This window comes from Salmo salar, chromosome 11 (genome assembly GCF_965601325.2).
Source record: "Salmo salar chromosome 11, fSalSal1, whole genome shotgun sequence".
NCBI lineage: Eukaryota > Metazoa > Chordata > Actinopteri > Salmoniformes > Salmonidae > Salmo > Salmo salar.
In genome coordinates, this window is record NC_138301.1 from 57,899,004 (window position 1) to 57,916,701 (window position 17,698).

The window sequence follows — 17,698 nt, forward strand, 5'->3', positions numbered from 1 at the left end:
GGGCTGGGCAGTAAAGTAGCAGTGTGTTGGGCTGGGCAGTAAAGTAGCAGTGTGTTGGGCAGTACAGTAGCAGTGTGTTGGGCTGGGCAGTACAGTAGCAGTGTGTTGGGCTGGGCAGTACAGTACCAGTGTATTGGGCTGGGCAGTACCAGTGTGTTGGGCTGGGCAGTACAGTACCAGTGTATTGGGCTGGGCAGTACAGTACCAGTGTGTTGTGCTGGGCAGTATCAGTGTGTTGTGCTGGGCAGTACCAGTGTGTTGTGCTGGGCAGTATCAGTGTGTTGTGCTGGGCAGTACCAGTGTGTTGTGCTGGGCAGTATCAGTGTGTTGTGCTGGGCAGTATCAGTGTGTTGTGCTGGGCAGTATCAGTGTGTTGTGCTGGGCAGTACCAGTGTGTTGTGCTGGGCAGTACCAGTGTGTTGTGCTGGGCAGTACCAGTGTGTTCGGCTGGGCAGTACAGTAGCAGGAACAGTGTACAGGCTGATCAGTGGTGACCTACTGAGTAGCGATTACGTCAGGCTGGGTAATCATGACATTATTCTGGGCAGCGGTAACATCATTCTGGGTAATCATGACATCGTTCTGGGTAATTATGACATCATTCTGGGTAATCAGGACTTCATGCTGGGTAATCAGGACTTCATGCTGGGTAATCAGGACTTCATTCTGGGTAATCAGGACTTCATTCTGGGTAATCAGGACTTCATTCTGGGTAATCAGGACTTCATGCTGGGCAGCGGCGACATCGTTCTGATGACATCAACACTTGTCTCCCAGTTTGAGAAAGCGCTGTGATTTTTGCTTCACCATCCGATGCTGCCTCTGGGCCGACTGCGCCTGCTCTATAGCCTCACACAGTTTCTACAGGAGGAGGAGGAGAGACCGTTAGGTAGTGTGGGTCGAACACAAGCACACACACACACACAAAAAGGTGTATTATTGGGACCTTGGCAGTGGCAGGGTACTTGAGGTGCAGCACTCTCATGGGTTCCAGTCCATCTCTCTTTTGGAACTTCAGCTTGTTCTGTTCCTGCCGTCAGACAAAGAGATTCAGTCCAATACAATACTTGTTCTGTTCCTGTCGTCAGACAAAGAGATTCAGTCCCATTACAATACTTGTTCTGTTCCTGCCGTCAGACAAAGAGATTCAGTCCAATACAATACTTGTTCTGTTCCTGTCGTCAGACAAATAGATTCAGTCCCTTTACAATACTTGTTCTGTTCCTGCCGTCAGACAAAGAGATTCAGTCCAATACAATACTTGTTCTGTTCCTGTCGTCAGACAAAGAGATTCAGTCCCAATACAATACTTGTTCTGTTCCTGTCGTCAGACAAAGAGATTCAGTCCCAATACAATACTTGTTCTGTTCCTGTCGTCAGACAAAGAGATTCAGTCCCAATACAATACTTGTTCTGTTCCTGTCGTCAGACAAAGAGATTGTCCCAATACAATACCCAAGGAGATAAGGATGCAAGTAATTAAGTAAGTAAGTGAGTGAATTTTAAAAATAGTTCTGACTGGACCTAAGGATGCTATTTAATGTGTCAGGTAAAAATGTCTCAGCCAGACCTTGCAGTAGATCACCAGGTCGCCTCCTTCCACGTATGGAGGCCTTGAGAAATACTCAAACAGACACTCCCACTCTTTGTTGAAGTGTCCCACAAACTCCACCTCCTTCACACACATCACTCTCCTGTAGGAAAACAAGAGATGTCACGGGGCCTATGAGTTAGAACGTGATAAAAGGGCAAAATACATGACAACCTCAATATTAGAATAATTGTACTTCATCGACAGTAACGTTAATTCATACACAATGAATGCAGGAGTGTTTAATGAATATATAGATACTGTAGATCTACTGTATATAGTAGTATCTATCTAGTAGTATCTATCAGTCAAAAGTTTGGAGACACCTACTCATTCTAGTTAATTTTTTACTATTTTCTGCATTGTAGAATTTTAGTGAAGACATCAAAACTATGAAATAACACATATGGAATCATGTAGTAACGAAAAAAAGTGTTAAATGAAAATATATTTTATATTTGAGATTCTTCAAAGTAGCCACCCTTTTCCTTGATGACAGTTTTGCACACTTGGCATTCTCTCAACCAGCTTCATGAGGTAGTCACCTGGAATGCGTTTCAATTATCAGGTGTGCCTTGTTAAAAGTACATTTATGGAATTTCTTTCCTTCTTAATGCGTATGAGCCAATCAGTTGTGTTGTGACAAGGTAGGGGTGGTATACAGAAGATAGTCTTATTTGGTAAAAGACCAAGTCCATATTATGGCAAGAACAGCTCAAATAAGCAAAGAGAAACGACAGTCCATCATTACTTTAAGACATGAAGGTCAGTCAATCCGGAACATTTCAAGAACTTTGAAAGTTTCTTCAAGTACAGTTGCAAAAACCATCAAGCGCTATGATGAAACTGGCTCTCATGAGCACCGCCACAGGAAGGAAGACCCAGAGTTACCTCTGCTGCAGAGGATAAATTCATTAAAGTTACCAGCCTCAGAAATGAAAGCCCAAATAAATGCTTCAGAGTTCAAGTAAAAGACACATCTCAACATCAACTGTTCAGAGGAGACTGTGAATTAGGCCTTCATGGTCAAATTGCTGCAAAGAAACCACTACTAAAGGACACCAATAAGAAGAAGAGACTTGCTTGGGCCAAGAAACACGAGCAATGGACATTAGACTGGTGGAAATCTGTCCTTTGGTCTGATGAGTTCAAATTTTAAATGTTTGGTTCCAACCGCCGTGTCTTTGTGAGACGCAGAGTAGGTGAACGGATGATCTCCGCATGTGTGGTTCCCACCGTGAAGCATGGAGGAGGAGGTGTGATGGTTCTTTGCTGGTGACACTGTCAGTGATTTATTTACAATTCAAGGCACACTCAACCAGCATGGCTCCCACAGCATTCTGCAGAAACACACCATCCCATCTGGTTTGGGCTTAGTGGAACTATCATTTGTTTTTCAACAGGACAATGACCCAACACACCTCCAGGCTGTGTAAGGGCTATTTGACCAAGAAGGAGAGTGATGGAGTGCTGCATCAGATGACCTGGCCTACATAATCACCCGACCTCAACCCAATTGAGAGGGTTTGGGATGAGTTGGACCCCAGAGTGAAGGAAAAGCAGCCAACAAGTGTTCAGCATATGTGGGAACTCCTGCAAGACTGTTGGAAAATAATTCCAGGTGAAGCTGGTTGAGAGAATGCCAAGAGTGTGCAAAGCTGTCATCAAGGCAAAGGGTGGCTATTTTGAATAATCTCAAATATATTTGGATTTGTTTAACACGTTTGTGGTTACTACATATTTCCATATGTGTTATTTCACAGTTTTGATGTCTTCACTATTATTCTGCAATGTAGAAAATAGTAAAAATAAAGAAAAACCCTGGAATGAGTTGGTGTGTCCAAACTTTTGACTGGTACTGTAGGTATACACACAGTGCATTCAGAAAGTATTCAGACCCCTTCCCTTCTTCCACAATTTGTTACGTTATAGCCTTATTCTAAAATTGATTAAATGCATTTTTTCCCTAATCAATCTAAACACAATACCCAATGACAAAGCTAAAACAGGTTTTTACAAAATGTTGCTAATTTATTACAAATGAAAAACTGAAATACCCTATTTACATTACCATTCAGACCCTTTGCTATGAGACCTGAAATTGATCTCAGGTGCATCTTGTTTCCATCGATCATCCTTGAGATGTTTCTACAACTTGATTGGAGGCCACCTGTGGTAAATTCAATTGATTGGACCCGATTTGAGGTGTGCCTCTTTCCAAGGCATGTCCAATCAATTGAATTTACCACAGGTGGAGTCCAATCAAGTTGTATAAACATCTCAAGGCTGATCCAATGGAAACAGGATGCACCTGAGCTCAATTTCAGGTCTCATAGCAAAGGGTCTGAATACTTATGTAAATAAGGTATACGTTTTTTTTTTGTAATAAATTTGCAAAAATGTCTAAAAACTTGTTTTCAATTTGTCATTATGAGGTATTGTGTTTAGATTGATGAGAATTTGTATTTATTTAATCAATTTTTGAATAAGGCTGTAAAGTAACAAAAATGTGGAAAAAGTCAAGGGGTCTGAATACTTTCCTTGAATGCACAATTTGTTAAAGACCTTTTCAGTTAAAGTGTCTTCTCAAACCAGTATCCCCAATATACAACACAAAATGTCTACCCTGAGGCACTAGTCACGTTGAACTGAAGTCTTCCATAATGTACCTGTTGGTCACTATAATGTTGGTCTTCCTGTGTCCAGGGTATAAACAGTGTTCTCTGAAGATCTCTCCTTCCAGCTGCTTGATCTCTGACCTCTGAAGGAGCAGTGTCCATGTGTGAAAACATACAATACATTAGCTGTGTTCGAATACCCATACTAACTTCCTGTATACTACATACTATTAGTTTACTTTAGTATACTGTAAACCGAACGGTATCGTTTCAGTTGAGCGTACTAGAGCGTCGCCTGTCTACTGGAAGTTGATGCTGTTGCTATGCAACCTCTTGCTAGCTTGTTAGCATAACAAATGACTAGCTAAACATTTTACGATTTCGGGTGTGTTCGTAAAAATCTGGGGTGCCGTAGTGCACTCTGGGCCTTCGTCAAATCCAGAGCGTTGACAGATTGTCCGTTTGTAAATTTGAGAGCGTTTCGCTCTCGGAGCGTTCAGAGCGCACACGAGGAGTAGGGTTGATCCGAGCGTTCAACGGCAGTCAAGCACCCAAGCTAACTGGCTAACGTTGGCTAGCTACTTCCAGACACCTCACTCTGACCATTATACTCGCCCTCGCAGAGCTGGTTAGGCTGTTTTCAAGTTATCCAGAGCCTTGGTGACTGTAACTGTGTTACTGTCAACAATTTAATTAATCTTTTTTTTGTTGCTGATGTTTATTATTCTACGAGTGTTGAGCGTTTTGTAAATTCATCAGTTATTCTGCGCGAGAGTGTTCTGAAATCAGAGTAGATAGCCAGAGTTAACAACGTCGATTGAAACGCACAACGACTATACCACTTAGCTAAGAATGATGTGAATAATCAAGTCAATAAACGTTGGGTAGTTAGTTAGGTAACTAGCTAACGTACCGGTACATACTGCAGTAATGCTATGCCGTTCATAAGGATAGCGTAGCTAACATACCGGTAAACTCTGCTGTAATGCTATGCGGTTCGTAAGGATAGCGTAGCTAACATACCGGTACATACTGCAGTAATGCTATGCGGTTCGTAAGGATAGCGTAGCTAACATACCGGTACATACTGCAGTAATGCTATGCGGTTCGTAAGGATAGCGTAGCTAACATACCGGTACATACTGCTGTAATGCTATGCGGTTCATAAGGATAGCATAGCTAACATACCGGTACATACTGCAGTAATGCTATGCGGTTCGTAAGGATAGCATAGCTAACATACCGGTACATACTGCAGTAATGCTATGCGGTTCGTAAGGATAGCGTAGCTAACATACCGGTACATACTGCTGTAATGCTATGTGGTTCGTAAGGATAGCGTAGCTAACAAATTGTCAGCCAACATAACATGTAACGTAACTTATTTGAAAAGTCATTACTTTATTAAATTGCTCAACATTTTCTTAACATTTGTCATAATTAGTTAAAGCAATGAATTTGTATCTGCTCTCTTCGGGCTGTATATTTTCTGCCATTTTCTTCAAATCTGAAAACGTTGTGAAGCCACGCCCATTTTCTGAAGAATTGCATTATGGGTCATAAAAGCACGAAAAGCATTTATACTTCGTATTTTGGCGAATTTAGTACGACATCCGTTATATTTTGGCATACTAACTATATCCATACTACGACCAACAAGCATACTCACTTCACCTCACAAATAATACGGTTAGTGGGGTGATTATGACTATTCGAACACAGCTCACGTCTTCATTTGTAATCTAATAATAACACAATTATGTTGTAGCTAAACTTCCCTTTCTAATTTCTAACTTTACTGTAAACGAGCAAATCACTGCAATGAATTTTCCACATGTAATTAAGTGAGTGTATACAGGTTTATTAGATTTCAGGTTGAAAGTGACAACACATAGAATAGAACATAGTGAATGTATTGACCAATAGAAATAAACCATTACCCGTCACATTAACATACATTCATATAGTTTAAGGCAGTCAGACTAACTAGAGAGTTAAGGATTGTGGCTGTGTGGTATATATATGTTGGAAAATAATTACAAAGTATCTATCAAATATAACATTAATTTGGTCATGCTTCTTTGAACAATAACACAGTTTCTAAATCATTTAGCATACGGTTATAGTAACTCATACACAAAGTAATTTAAGAGTATAGCATCAATATATGATTATGAGTGCATACTGTATATACAGATACGAAAGCAGTGATTTCCAAGGTGATGCTATGAACCTTTTATAAAAATATTGCTAACTTCTGCAGGAGTATCGTTACTAGTCAAAAAACAAACGACTACATTTCTTTAGTAAAATATTATTTTCAATCATTTAAAAAAAAAAAATTATAGGGTAGCTTATAAGGGCTGGACAAATCATCTGCATATATTATAGCAGGCTAAATCGTTTCATTTCCTAATTCTGTAAATATGAAGAAAAAAATTGCAAAATATTTCATTTGGCAAAAGTAATATAAAAACCTGACTTAAAAACAAGACTGAGGTATTGTACGGACAGAGATTTCTTTCCCTTTGGCATGCAAAACAATTCAGTTTTCAGCAAAGAAAACTGAATTAAGAGTCATGAAATCAGCATAGTATACACATTTACAAACCAGATATAGGAAGGAGATTAAACCTTGACATAGATACAGAGCTTCACCTATGTGTGTGTCAACAAATCAACGATCAGACATTTTAACTCAACATCAACTGGCTGTTGATAGAACTAAGATAAGTGTCCATTGATTACTAGCAATTGAATTACATCATGTAGAGAACACACAAGCCCATAATCAACCTCAAACCCCCTTCTATTCCTCATCATGCTGCATGAAGGAGAAAGAAAGAGAGAGTGAGCGAGAAAAACACACAAAAGGACAGAGAGGAAATTAGAAGTGAAAAGAAAAAAGACTGACACTTCAAGGCCAGCGGTGTCAAAGAGAAAGACATGAACGTTTCATTTCTCTAAAGACAAAAAATTGAACTCATTGGTTTCAAGATTACACTTTCAGATTGACTCCGTCGTTGTTACAGACATGTAATTTAAGAGTGTATAAGGACAAATTAAAAAATATATAATTTAGAACAGAAAAGTGCAGAAATCGAAATAGGAAAAAGCAACAGTTGTTATATGGTCCCCCTTTTCTCCAACCTGGACAATTCTACGTCCAGCCATGGGGGTTTTAGTGTTGTTCTAAGGTGGGTTGCTAACCTGGAATAGGTCGTAACCCTTGGCGTCCTCCTGGTCGTACGGTCTGATGATTCCGTCCTCTCGGATCAGTCTGACCGGCCTCAGCTTGGTCACTTCCTCTGTCGATTCTGCCACCCTGCCAATCACAACGCACCGTCAGATCTCACAGAGCCAATCACAACACACCGTCAGATCTCACAGCCGATCAAAATTCACCGTCATATCGCACAGAGCCAATCACAACCCCAACATCCAAAAGGGGTTTTCATGAATAAAGCAAGAACAAGAACTAGTTTGCTTTCGGACCCAAACTCATAACAAAACTGCTATGCAATGTCTTCCCAATGAAACAGTAGCAGTAGGATAACATTACAGCAAAACCATCAGCACTAGCTGAATCCTGCTTCTGAAAGAAATCACTAACTTAAAAACCGTTCAGCCCAAAGGGGGAGGCAAACGGTGCATGAGTATGTATGCGTGCACGTACACGCGCACGTGTGTGTGTGTGTTCCAGTATCTCACCTTTCGTTACCTCTAGTGTGAAAGCATGGAACAATAATTTCATCAGGTTATCAGGAATTGATAAGTGATTAATATGCTTTGTGAAGGATAATGAATGACGTGGTGGTGAATGAACAGAAATACTATGTGATGGTGGGGGGCGGCCTGTGTTTTGGCATTTCAGAACCACTGGGGAATTAGGAATGTTTTGGCTCAACATTAGATACCTGAGAGGTGAGAGGAAGGGAGGTTATGAGAAAGCTAGGGGGGGTTAAAGTGACAGTAGAGACTGGATGGTCTACTTGGCTGTGTTCTCCAGTCAGAGTGCTGTTGGCAGAGCCATTTCAGCCCCATAATCAACAATGTAAACTAACCAGCTACATGCCAGCACATTTCCCCCATAATGCCATTCCACTCTACAATGCATTACATCAGCCTATCACAGACCTGGAGCCCCCCAGGGTCAATACAGCTTGGGTTCCTGACACATTGTGTAGATATTATATTGTCTATATGTTTGTTTCTTTTTTTAAACATTTTTGCAACAAAAAAAAAAAACGTTGCCAAACTGCCAATCTCTGCATGGCAGTGGTCGTGCGCTCGTGCAGTCGGCCAATCCCAGAGGAGAGAACAGGTGGAGGATGGGCTTGAGTGTGACTTTTATCAGCGACGTGACAGAGGAAGAGTCTATGTGTCTGCTGGTCTGACCGCAGTTGGAATCCAACGTGATGTTAAGTTACTGAGATACAGAACGACCTGCTGAGAACAGCAGCTCTAATCTTTAAAGAGCTTCATAGTAACATTATAAGTCTTGCTTCTCTCCCAGTCTGTTCAGTCCTCATGGGGTTTAGTCTGTTGGACCTCACGATGCTGCAGTATGGAGCAGGGAGAGGAGTCAGGTCAGAAGCAGCGTTAACAATGATGGAGGGGGGAGGGGTTAAATGTTCAGCGTTAACCAATCATTTCCTTTGGTTTGATCTGGAACAGCATGTTATAACAGCATAATAACTACTTCAACACCATGCAGTCACTTACCTCTCTGACAGACAATCTGATCTATGGGAAAGACAACTAACCCTCCATGCCAGCCAAACCCCTCCCCTATAGTCCCAAACCCCTCCCCTATAGTCCCAAACCCTTCCCCTAGAGTCCCAAACCCCTCCCCTAGAGTCCGAAACCCCCCCCTATAGTCCCAAACCCCTCCCCTATAGTCCCAAACCCCTCCCCTAGAGTCCCAAACCCCTCCCCTAGAGTCCCAAACCCCTCCTCTAGAGTCCCAAACCCCTCCCCTATAGTCCCAAACCCCTCCCCTAGAGTCCCAAACCCCTCCTCTAGAGTCCCAAACCCCTGCCCTATAGTCCCAAACCCCTCCCCTATAGTCCCAAACCCCTCCCCTATGATCCCGGTGTAGGTCACGTGAACAAGAAGTGTTCACTATGGCCGCCCAGTCATTACCAAAGCTTTCCCACATCTCACCAAATACTCACTCAACAGAAAGATAAAAACAACATCTCCAAGGCATTAACTTTATGAGAAAACAAAATGAAAACACAACAGTTTACAAAATTAGTCAGCTCACAGAATTATAATGAACAGAACATAAAGCACCCAACATGGTTATGACTGGCAGACATAGACAAACATGGTTATGACTGGCAGACAGAGACAAACATGGTTATGACTGGCAGACAGAGACAAACACGGTTATGACTGGCAGACAGAGACAAACACGGTTATGACTGGCAGACAGAGACAAACATGGTTATGACTGGCAGACATAGACAAACATGGTTATGACTGGCAGACATAGACAAACATGGTTATGACTGGCAGACAGAGACAAACACGGTTATGACTGGCAGACAGAGACAAACACGGTTATGACTGGCAGACAGAGACAAACACGGTTATGACTGGCAGACAGAGACAAACACGGTTATGACTGGCAGACAGAGACAAACACGGTTATGACTGGCAGACAGAGACAAACACGGTTATGACTGGCAGACAGAGACAAACACGTTATGACTGGCAGACAGAGACAAACAAGGTTATGACTGGCAGACAGAGACAAACACGGTTATGACTGGCAGACATAGACAAACACGGTTATGACTGGCAGACAGAGACAAACACGGTTATGACTGGCAGACAGAGACAAACACGGTTATGACTGGCAGACAGAGACAAACACGGTTATGACTGGCAGACATAGACAAACACGGTTATGACTGGCAGACATAGACAAACACGGTTATGACTGGCAGACATAGACAAACACGGTTATGACTGGCAGACATAGACAAACACGGTTATGACTGGGAGACATAGACAAACACGGCTATGACTGGCAGACAGAGACAAACACGGTTATGACTGGCAGACATAGACAAACACGGTTATGACTGGCAGACATAGACAAACACGGTTATGACTGGCAGACATAGACAAACACAGTTATGACTGGCAGACATAGACAAACATGGTTATGACTGGCAGACATAGACAAACACGGTTATGACTGGCAGACATAGACAAACATGGTTATGACTGGGAGACATAGACAAACACGGCTATGACTGGCAGACAGAGACAAACACGGTTATGACTGGCAGACATAGACAAACACGGTTATGACTGGCAGACATAGACAAACACGGTTATGACTGGCAGACATAGACAAACACAGTTATGACTGGCAGACATAGACAAACATGGTTATGACTGGCAGACATAGACAAACACGGTTATGACTGGCAGACATAGACAAACATGGTTATGACTGGCAGACATAGACAAACATGGTTATGACTGGCAGACAAAGACAAACATGGTTAAATAATGTGACACAATACCACATTAAACAAAGCATTCCAAATAAAATCACAAAAATCACAATAACCTCTGTAGTGTCCTGTGTCCCTCTACTAACCTCTGTAGTGTCCTGTATTTGTCTCTACTAACCTCTGTAGTGTCCTGTGTCTCTCCACTAACCTCTGTAGTGTCCTGTGTCTCTCTACTAACCTCTGTAGTGTCCCGTGTCTCTCTACTAACTGCTGTAGTGTCCCGTGTCTCTCTACTAACCTCTGTAGTGTCCTGTGTCCCGTCTCTACTAACCTCTGTAGTTTCCCGTGTCTCTCTATTAACCTCTGTAGTGTCCCGTGTCTCTCTACTAACCTCTGTAGTGTCCCGTGTCTCTCTACTAACCTCTGTAGTGTCCCGTGTCTCTCTACTAACCTCTGTAGTGTCCCGTGGCTCTCTACTAACCTCTGTAGTGTCCCGTGGCTCTCTACTAACCTCTGTAGTGTCCCGTGTCTCTCTACTAACCTCTGTAGTGTCCCGTGTCTCTCTAGTAACCTCTGTAGTGTCCCGTGTCTCTCTACTAACCTCTGTAGTGTCCCGTGTCTCTCTACTAACCTCTGTAGTGTCCTGTATTTGTCTCTACTAACCTCTAGTGTCCTGTATTTGTCTCTACTAACCTCTGTATGCCGTGGAAGGTGCTGGAGGCCATGTCTACGATGCCCCCTGTCGGCCTGGCCACCACCCCCACCAGACCCTTCCCTATGCCCTTGAAGAACCCTGCCGCTCCCTCCTTCTTGGCCCCTGAGGGGGGCGATAGAGAGAGAGAATAAAACAAGAGTTAGACCTCTGGTTTAGAAAAGGTTAACACACAAAGCAAACTACACTGGAAATGTAGTAATGACATGTTCAACATACGCTGAGCGAACAAAACATTAAGAACACCTTCCTAATATTGAGTTACACCCCCCCGTAATGCTTAGAGAAGATCTTATGTCAAGTGTTATTGAAGTGTTGTGGTTGCTATAGGCCACCAAGTGCTAATAGTCAGTATCTAAATATAATGTGTGAAATGCTTGATAGTGTACAGTCGTGGCCAAAGGTTTTGAGAATGACACAAATATTAATTTTCACAGTCTGCTGCCTCAGTTTGTATGATGGTAATTTGCATATACTCCAGAATGTTATGAAGAGTGATCAGATGAATTGCAATTAATTGCAAAGTCCCAATTTGCCATGCAAATGAACTGAATCGCCCAAAAACATTTCCACTGCATTTCAGCCCTGCCACAAAAGGACCAGCTGACATCATGTCAGAGATTCTCTCGTTAACACAGGTGTGAGTGCTGACGAGGACAAGGCTGGAGATCACTCTGTCATGCTGATTGAGTTCGAATAACTCCTCTGTCAACCATGGTTACCTGCAAGGAAACATGTGCCGTCATCATTGCTTTGCACAAAAAGGGCTTCACAGGCAAGGACATTGCTGCCAGTAAGATTGCACCTAAATCAACCATTTATCGCATCATCAAGAACTTCAAAGAGAGCGGTTCAATTGTTGTGAAGAAGGCTTCAGGGAGCCCAAGAAAGTCCAGCAAGCGCCAGGACAATCTCATAAAGTTGATTCAGCTGCGGGATCAGGGCACCACCAGTACAGAGCTTGCTCAGGAATGGCAGCAGGCAGGTGTGAGTGCATCTGCACGCACAGTGAGGCGAAGACTTTTGGAGGATGGCCTGGTGTCAAGAAGGGCAGCAAAGAAGCCAATTCTCTCTGGGAAAAACATCAGGGAGAGACTGATATTCTGCAAAAGGTACAGGGATTGGACTGCTGAGGACTGGGGTAAAGTCATTTTCTCTGATGAAACCCGTTTCCGATTGTTAGGGGCATCCGGAAAAAAGCTTGTCCGAAGAAGACAAGGTGAGCGCTACCATCAGTCCTGTGTCATGCCAACAGTAAAGCAACCTGAGACCATTCATGTGTGGGGTTGCTTCTCAGCCAAGGGAGTGGGCTCACTCACAATTTTGCCTAAGAACACAGCCATTAATAAAGAATGGTACCAACACATCCTCCGAGAGCAACTTCTCCCAACCATCCAGGAACAGTTTGGTGATGAACAATGCCTTTTCCAACATGATGGAGCACCTTGCCATAAGGCAAAAGTGATAACTAAGTGGCTCGGGGAACAAAACATAGATATTTTGAGTCCATGGCCAGGAAACTCCCCAGACCTTAATCCCATTGAGAACTTGTGGCCAATCCTCAAGAGGTGGGTGGACAAACAAAAACCCACAAATTCTGACAAACTCCAAGCATTGATTATGCAAGAATGGGCTGCCATCAGTTAGGATGTGGCCCAGAACTTAATTGATAGCATGCCAGGGCGGATTGCAGAGGTCTTGAAAAATAAGGGTCAACACTGCAAATAATGACTCTTTGCATCAACTTCATGTAATTGTCAATAAAAGCCTTTGAAACTTATGAAATGCTTGTAATTATACTTCAGTATTCCATAGTAACATCTGACAAAAATATCTCAAGACACTGAAGCAGCAAACTTTGTGGAAATTAATATTTGTGTCATTCTCAAAACGTTTGGCCACGACTGTATGTGATGTAAACAGAGAGGTCTACTTTCTTGAGGACCTGAATATTGACTGGTTTTCATCAAGCTGTCTGCTTAAGAGGAAGCTTCTTACTGTAACCAGTGCCTGTAATCTGGTTCAGGTTATTAATCAACCTACCAGGGTGTTTACAAACACTACAGGAACAAGATCCTCCACATGTACTGATCACATTTTTACTAATACTGTAGAACTTTGTTCTAAAGCTGTATCCATTGGATGCAGCGATCACAACATATTGGCTATATCCAGGAAAGCCAAAGTTCCAAAAGCTGGGGCTAAAATAGTGTATAAGAAATCATACAAAATATTTTGCTGTGACTCTTATATGGATGAAATTAAAATATTTGGTCTGAGGAGCATACAGCTGCAAACATTTCTAACAACCTGTTTTTGCTTTGTCTTTATGTGGTATTGTGATGTCATTATGTGGTATTGTGATGTCATTACGTGGTATTGTGATGTCATTACGTGGTATTGTGATGTCATTACGTGGTATTGTAATGTCATTATGTGGTATTGTGATGTCATTACGTGGTATTGTGATGTCATTACGTGGTATTGTGATGTCATTACGTGGTATTGTGATGTCATTACGTGGTATTGTGATGTCATTACGTGGTATTGTGATGTCATTACGTGGTATTGTGTGTTGATTGATGAGGGCGAAAAAAAAATAATTTAATCCATTTAAGAACAAGTCTGTAACGTAACAAAATGTGGAAAAAGTCAATGGGTTAAATTGCACTGTATGTATGCACTATGTAAATTGTAGTCTCTTGTCTGTAATGTATTTTTCGTTATGTGTCGCACCCTGTTGGCGACGGCTATATGAGATCTTAATAACTCAAATCAGATCTACGAGGTGTCGAACAGCGTTCCACAGGGATACTGGTCCATGTTGACTCTAATGCTTCCCATAGTTGTGTCAAGTTGGCTGGATGTCCTTTGGGTGGTGGACCATTCTTGATACACACAGGGAAACTGTTGAGCATCAAAAACCCAGCAGCATTGCAGTTCTTGACACTCAAACCGGTGTGCCTGGCACCTACTACCATACCCTGTTCTTGTCCATTCACCCTCTGAATGACACACATAGACAATTCATGTCTCAATTGTTTCGAGGCTTGAAAATATTTATTAAACCCGTCTCCTCCCCTTCATCTACACTGATTGAAGTGGATTTAACAAGTGACATCAATAAGGGATCATAGCTTTCACCTGGATTCACCTGGTCAGTCTATGTCACGAAAAGAGCAGGTGTTCCTAATGTTTTGTACATTCTATATATTCTCCAAATCTTTGAAGGATTGAGACAAACTTCTGTTTCCCACAAAATTGGAAAGGAAATATTTATTGAACATTTATGAGTGATGAGACATGTTTTTTTCCAGTGAACGGAAGAAGAGTTCAGCAACAGGTCAGAGCGTTGTGAATAAACATACCTTCTACAGGTTTGGTGACGATGCCCGTTACCCCACCAACGACCCCCTACAGAGAGAGAGAGAGAGAGAGGACCGTCAGGGTTCCATTGTATCCAACATAAAAGGTCTATTCAAGAATAACAGGAAAGAACAACCTCTTGAAAACCACTCTGTTCGGGTGGTAATTACATTTAACAGCATTGTCCTGAATGAAGAGGGTTAATTTGTTGTTGTGTTTTGAAAAGCTTGACCTTATCATGACTTGGCCTTATCATGACTTGGCCTTCTAAAGGAGGACCCAGGACAGAAGACAAGTGAAGATGACCCTACTTTAGGTCCTGAATCAATAGAGGTAGATGATACTACTTTAGGTCCTGAATCAATGGAGGTAGATGATACTACTTTAGGTCCTGAATCAATAGAGGTAGATGATAGTACTTTAGGTCCTGAATCAATAGAGGTAGATGATACTACTTTAGGTCCTGAATCAATAGAGGTAGATGACCCTACTTTAGGTCCTGAATCAATAGGTAGATGATACTACTTTAGGTCCTGAATCAATAGAGGTAGATTATACAACTTTAGGTCCTGAATCAATAGAGGTAGATGATACTACTTTAGGTCCTGAATCAATAGGTAGATGATACAGCTTTAGGTCCTGAATCAATAGGTAGATGATGCTACTTTAGGTCCTGAATCAATAGGTATATGATACTACTTTAGGTCCTGAATCAATAGAGGTAGATGATACTACTTTAGGTCATAAATCAATAGGTAGATGATACTACTTTAGGTCCTGAATCAATAGGTAGATGATGCTACTTTAGGTCCTGAATCAATAGGTAGATGATACTACTTTAGGTCCTGAATCAATATAGGTAGATGATACTACTTTAGGTCCTGAATCAATAGAGGTAGATGATACTACTTTAGGTCCTGAATCAATAGGTAGATGATACTACTTTAGGTCCTGAATCAATAGAGGTAGATGATGAAACTTTAGGTCCTGAATCAATAGGTAGATGATACTACTTTAGGTCCTGAATCAATAGAGGTAGATGATACAACTTTAGGTCCTGAATCAATAGAGGTAGATGATACTACTTTAGGTCCTGAATCAATAGAGGTAGATGATACTACTTTAGGTCCTGAATCAATAGGTATATGATACTACTTTAGGTCCTGAATAAATAGAGATAGATGATACTACTTTAGGTCCTGAATCAATAGGTATATGATACTACTTTAGGTCCTAAATCAATAGGTAGATGATACTACTTTAGGTCCTGAATCAATAGAGGTAGATGATACAACTTTAGGTCATGAATCAATAGCGGTAGATGATACTACTTTAGGTCCTGAATCAATAGAGGTAGATGATACTACTTTAGGTCCTGAATCAATAGGTAGATGATACTACTTTAGGTCCTGAATCAATAGAGGTAGATGATACAACTTTAGGTCCTGCATCAATAGAGGTAGATGATACAACTTTAGAGGTAGATGATACTACTTTAGGTCCTGAATCAATAGAGGTATATGATACTACTTTAGGTCCTGAATAAATAGAGATAGATGATACTACTTTAGGTCCTGAATCAATAGGTATATGATACTACTTTAGGTCCTGAATAAATAGGTAGATGATACAACTTTAGGTCCTGAATCAATAGGTAGATGATGCTACAACTTTAGGTCCTGAATCAATAGGTAGATGATGCTACTTTAGGTCCTGAATCAATAGGTATATGATACTACTTTCAGGTCCTGAAACAATAGATGTAGATGATACTACTTTAGGTCCTAAATCAATAGGTAGATGATACTACTTTAGGTCCTGAATCAATAGGTAGATGATCCTACTTTAGGTCCTGAATCAATAGGTAGATGATGCTACTTTAGGTCCTGAATCAATAGGTATATGATACTACTTTTGGTCCTGAATCAATAGGTATATGATACTACTTTAGGTCCTGAATCAATAGAGGTAGATTATACTACTTTAGGTCCTGCATCAATAAGTATATGATACTACTTTAGGTCCTGAATAAATAGGTAGATGATACTACTTTAGGTCCTGAATCAATAGGTAGATTATACAACTTTAAGTCCTGAATCAATAGAGGTAGATGATACTACTTTAGGTCCTAAATCAATAGGTATAAGATACTACTTTAGGTCCTGAATCAATAGGTATATGATACTACTTTAGGTCATGAATCAATAGAGGTAGATTATACTACTTTAGGTCCTGAATCAATAGGTAGATGATACTACTTTAGGTCCTGAATCAATATAGGTAGATGATACTACTTTAGGTCCTGAATCAATAGAGGTAGATGATACTACTTTAGGTCCTGAATCAATAGCGGTAGATGATACTACTTTAGGTCCTGAATCAATAGAGGTAGATGATACTACTTTAGGTCCTGAATCAATAGGTAGATGATACTACTTTAGGACCTGAATCAATTGGTATATGATACTACTTTAGGTCCTGAATAAATAGAGATAGATGATACTACTTTAGGTCCTGAATCAATAGGTATATGATACTACTTTAGGTCCTGAATAAATAGGTAGATGATACAACTTTAGGTCCTGAATAAATAGGTAGATGATGCTACAACTTTAGGTCCTGAATCAATAGGTAGATGATGCTACTTTAGGTCCTGAATCAATAGGTATATGATACTACTTTAGGTCCTGAAACAATAGAGGTAGATGATACTACTTTAGGTCCTAAATCAATAGGTAGATGATACTACTTTAGGTCCTGAATCAATAGGTAGATGATCCTACTTTAGGTCCTGAATCAATAGGTAGATGATTCTACTTTAGGTCCTGAATCAATAGGTATATGATACTACTTTTGGTCCTGAATCAATAGGTATATGATACTACTTTAGGTCCTGAATCAATAGAGGTAGATTATACTACTTTAGGTCCTGCAT

General features: G+C 41.1%; 1 protein-coding gene across 1 annotated transcript; it reads right to left on the minus strand.

Moving 5' to 3' along the window:
- Positions 1–212: 212 nt before the first annotated feature.
- On the minus strand, positions 213–15,606 carry LOC106592075 (intermembrane lipid transfer protein VPS13C-like). Its single transcript, XM_082958029.1, has 6 exons — positions 14,766–15,606; positions 11,379–11,502; positions 7,420–7,534; positions 4,261–4,352; positions 1,571–1,694; positions 213–1,030 (listed from the first exon to the last, which is right to left on the minus strand). The coding sequence occupies exons 2-6, from the start codon at positions 11,408–11,410 to the stop codon at positions 851–853; spliced, it is 543 nt and encodes a 180-aa protein (XP_082814155.1). The 5' UTR covers positions 11,411–11,502; positions 14,766–15,606; the 3' UTR covers positions 213–850.
- Positions 15,607–17,698: the final 2,092 nt, after the last annotated feature.

Excerpts from the sequence above, each read along its gene's own strand:
- LOC106592075 (XM_082958029.1), bottom strand. The coding sequence starts at position 11,410 with ATGGCCTCCAGCACCTTCCACGGCATACAGAG. Across the intron at positions 4,353-7,419 it reads AGGGTTACGACCTATTCCAG|AGGTCAGAGATCAAGCAGCT; the intron begins GTTAGCAACCCA and ends CTGCTCCTTCAG. Across the intron at positions 1,695-4,260 it reads AACATTATAGTGACCAACAG|GAGAGTGATGTGTGTGAAGG; the intron begins GTACATTATGGA and ends GTTTTCCTACAG.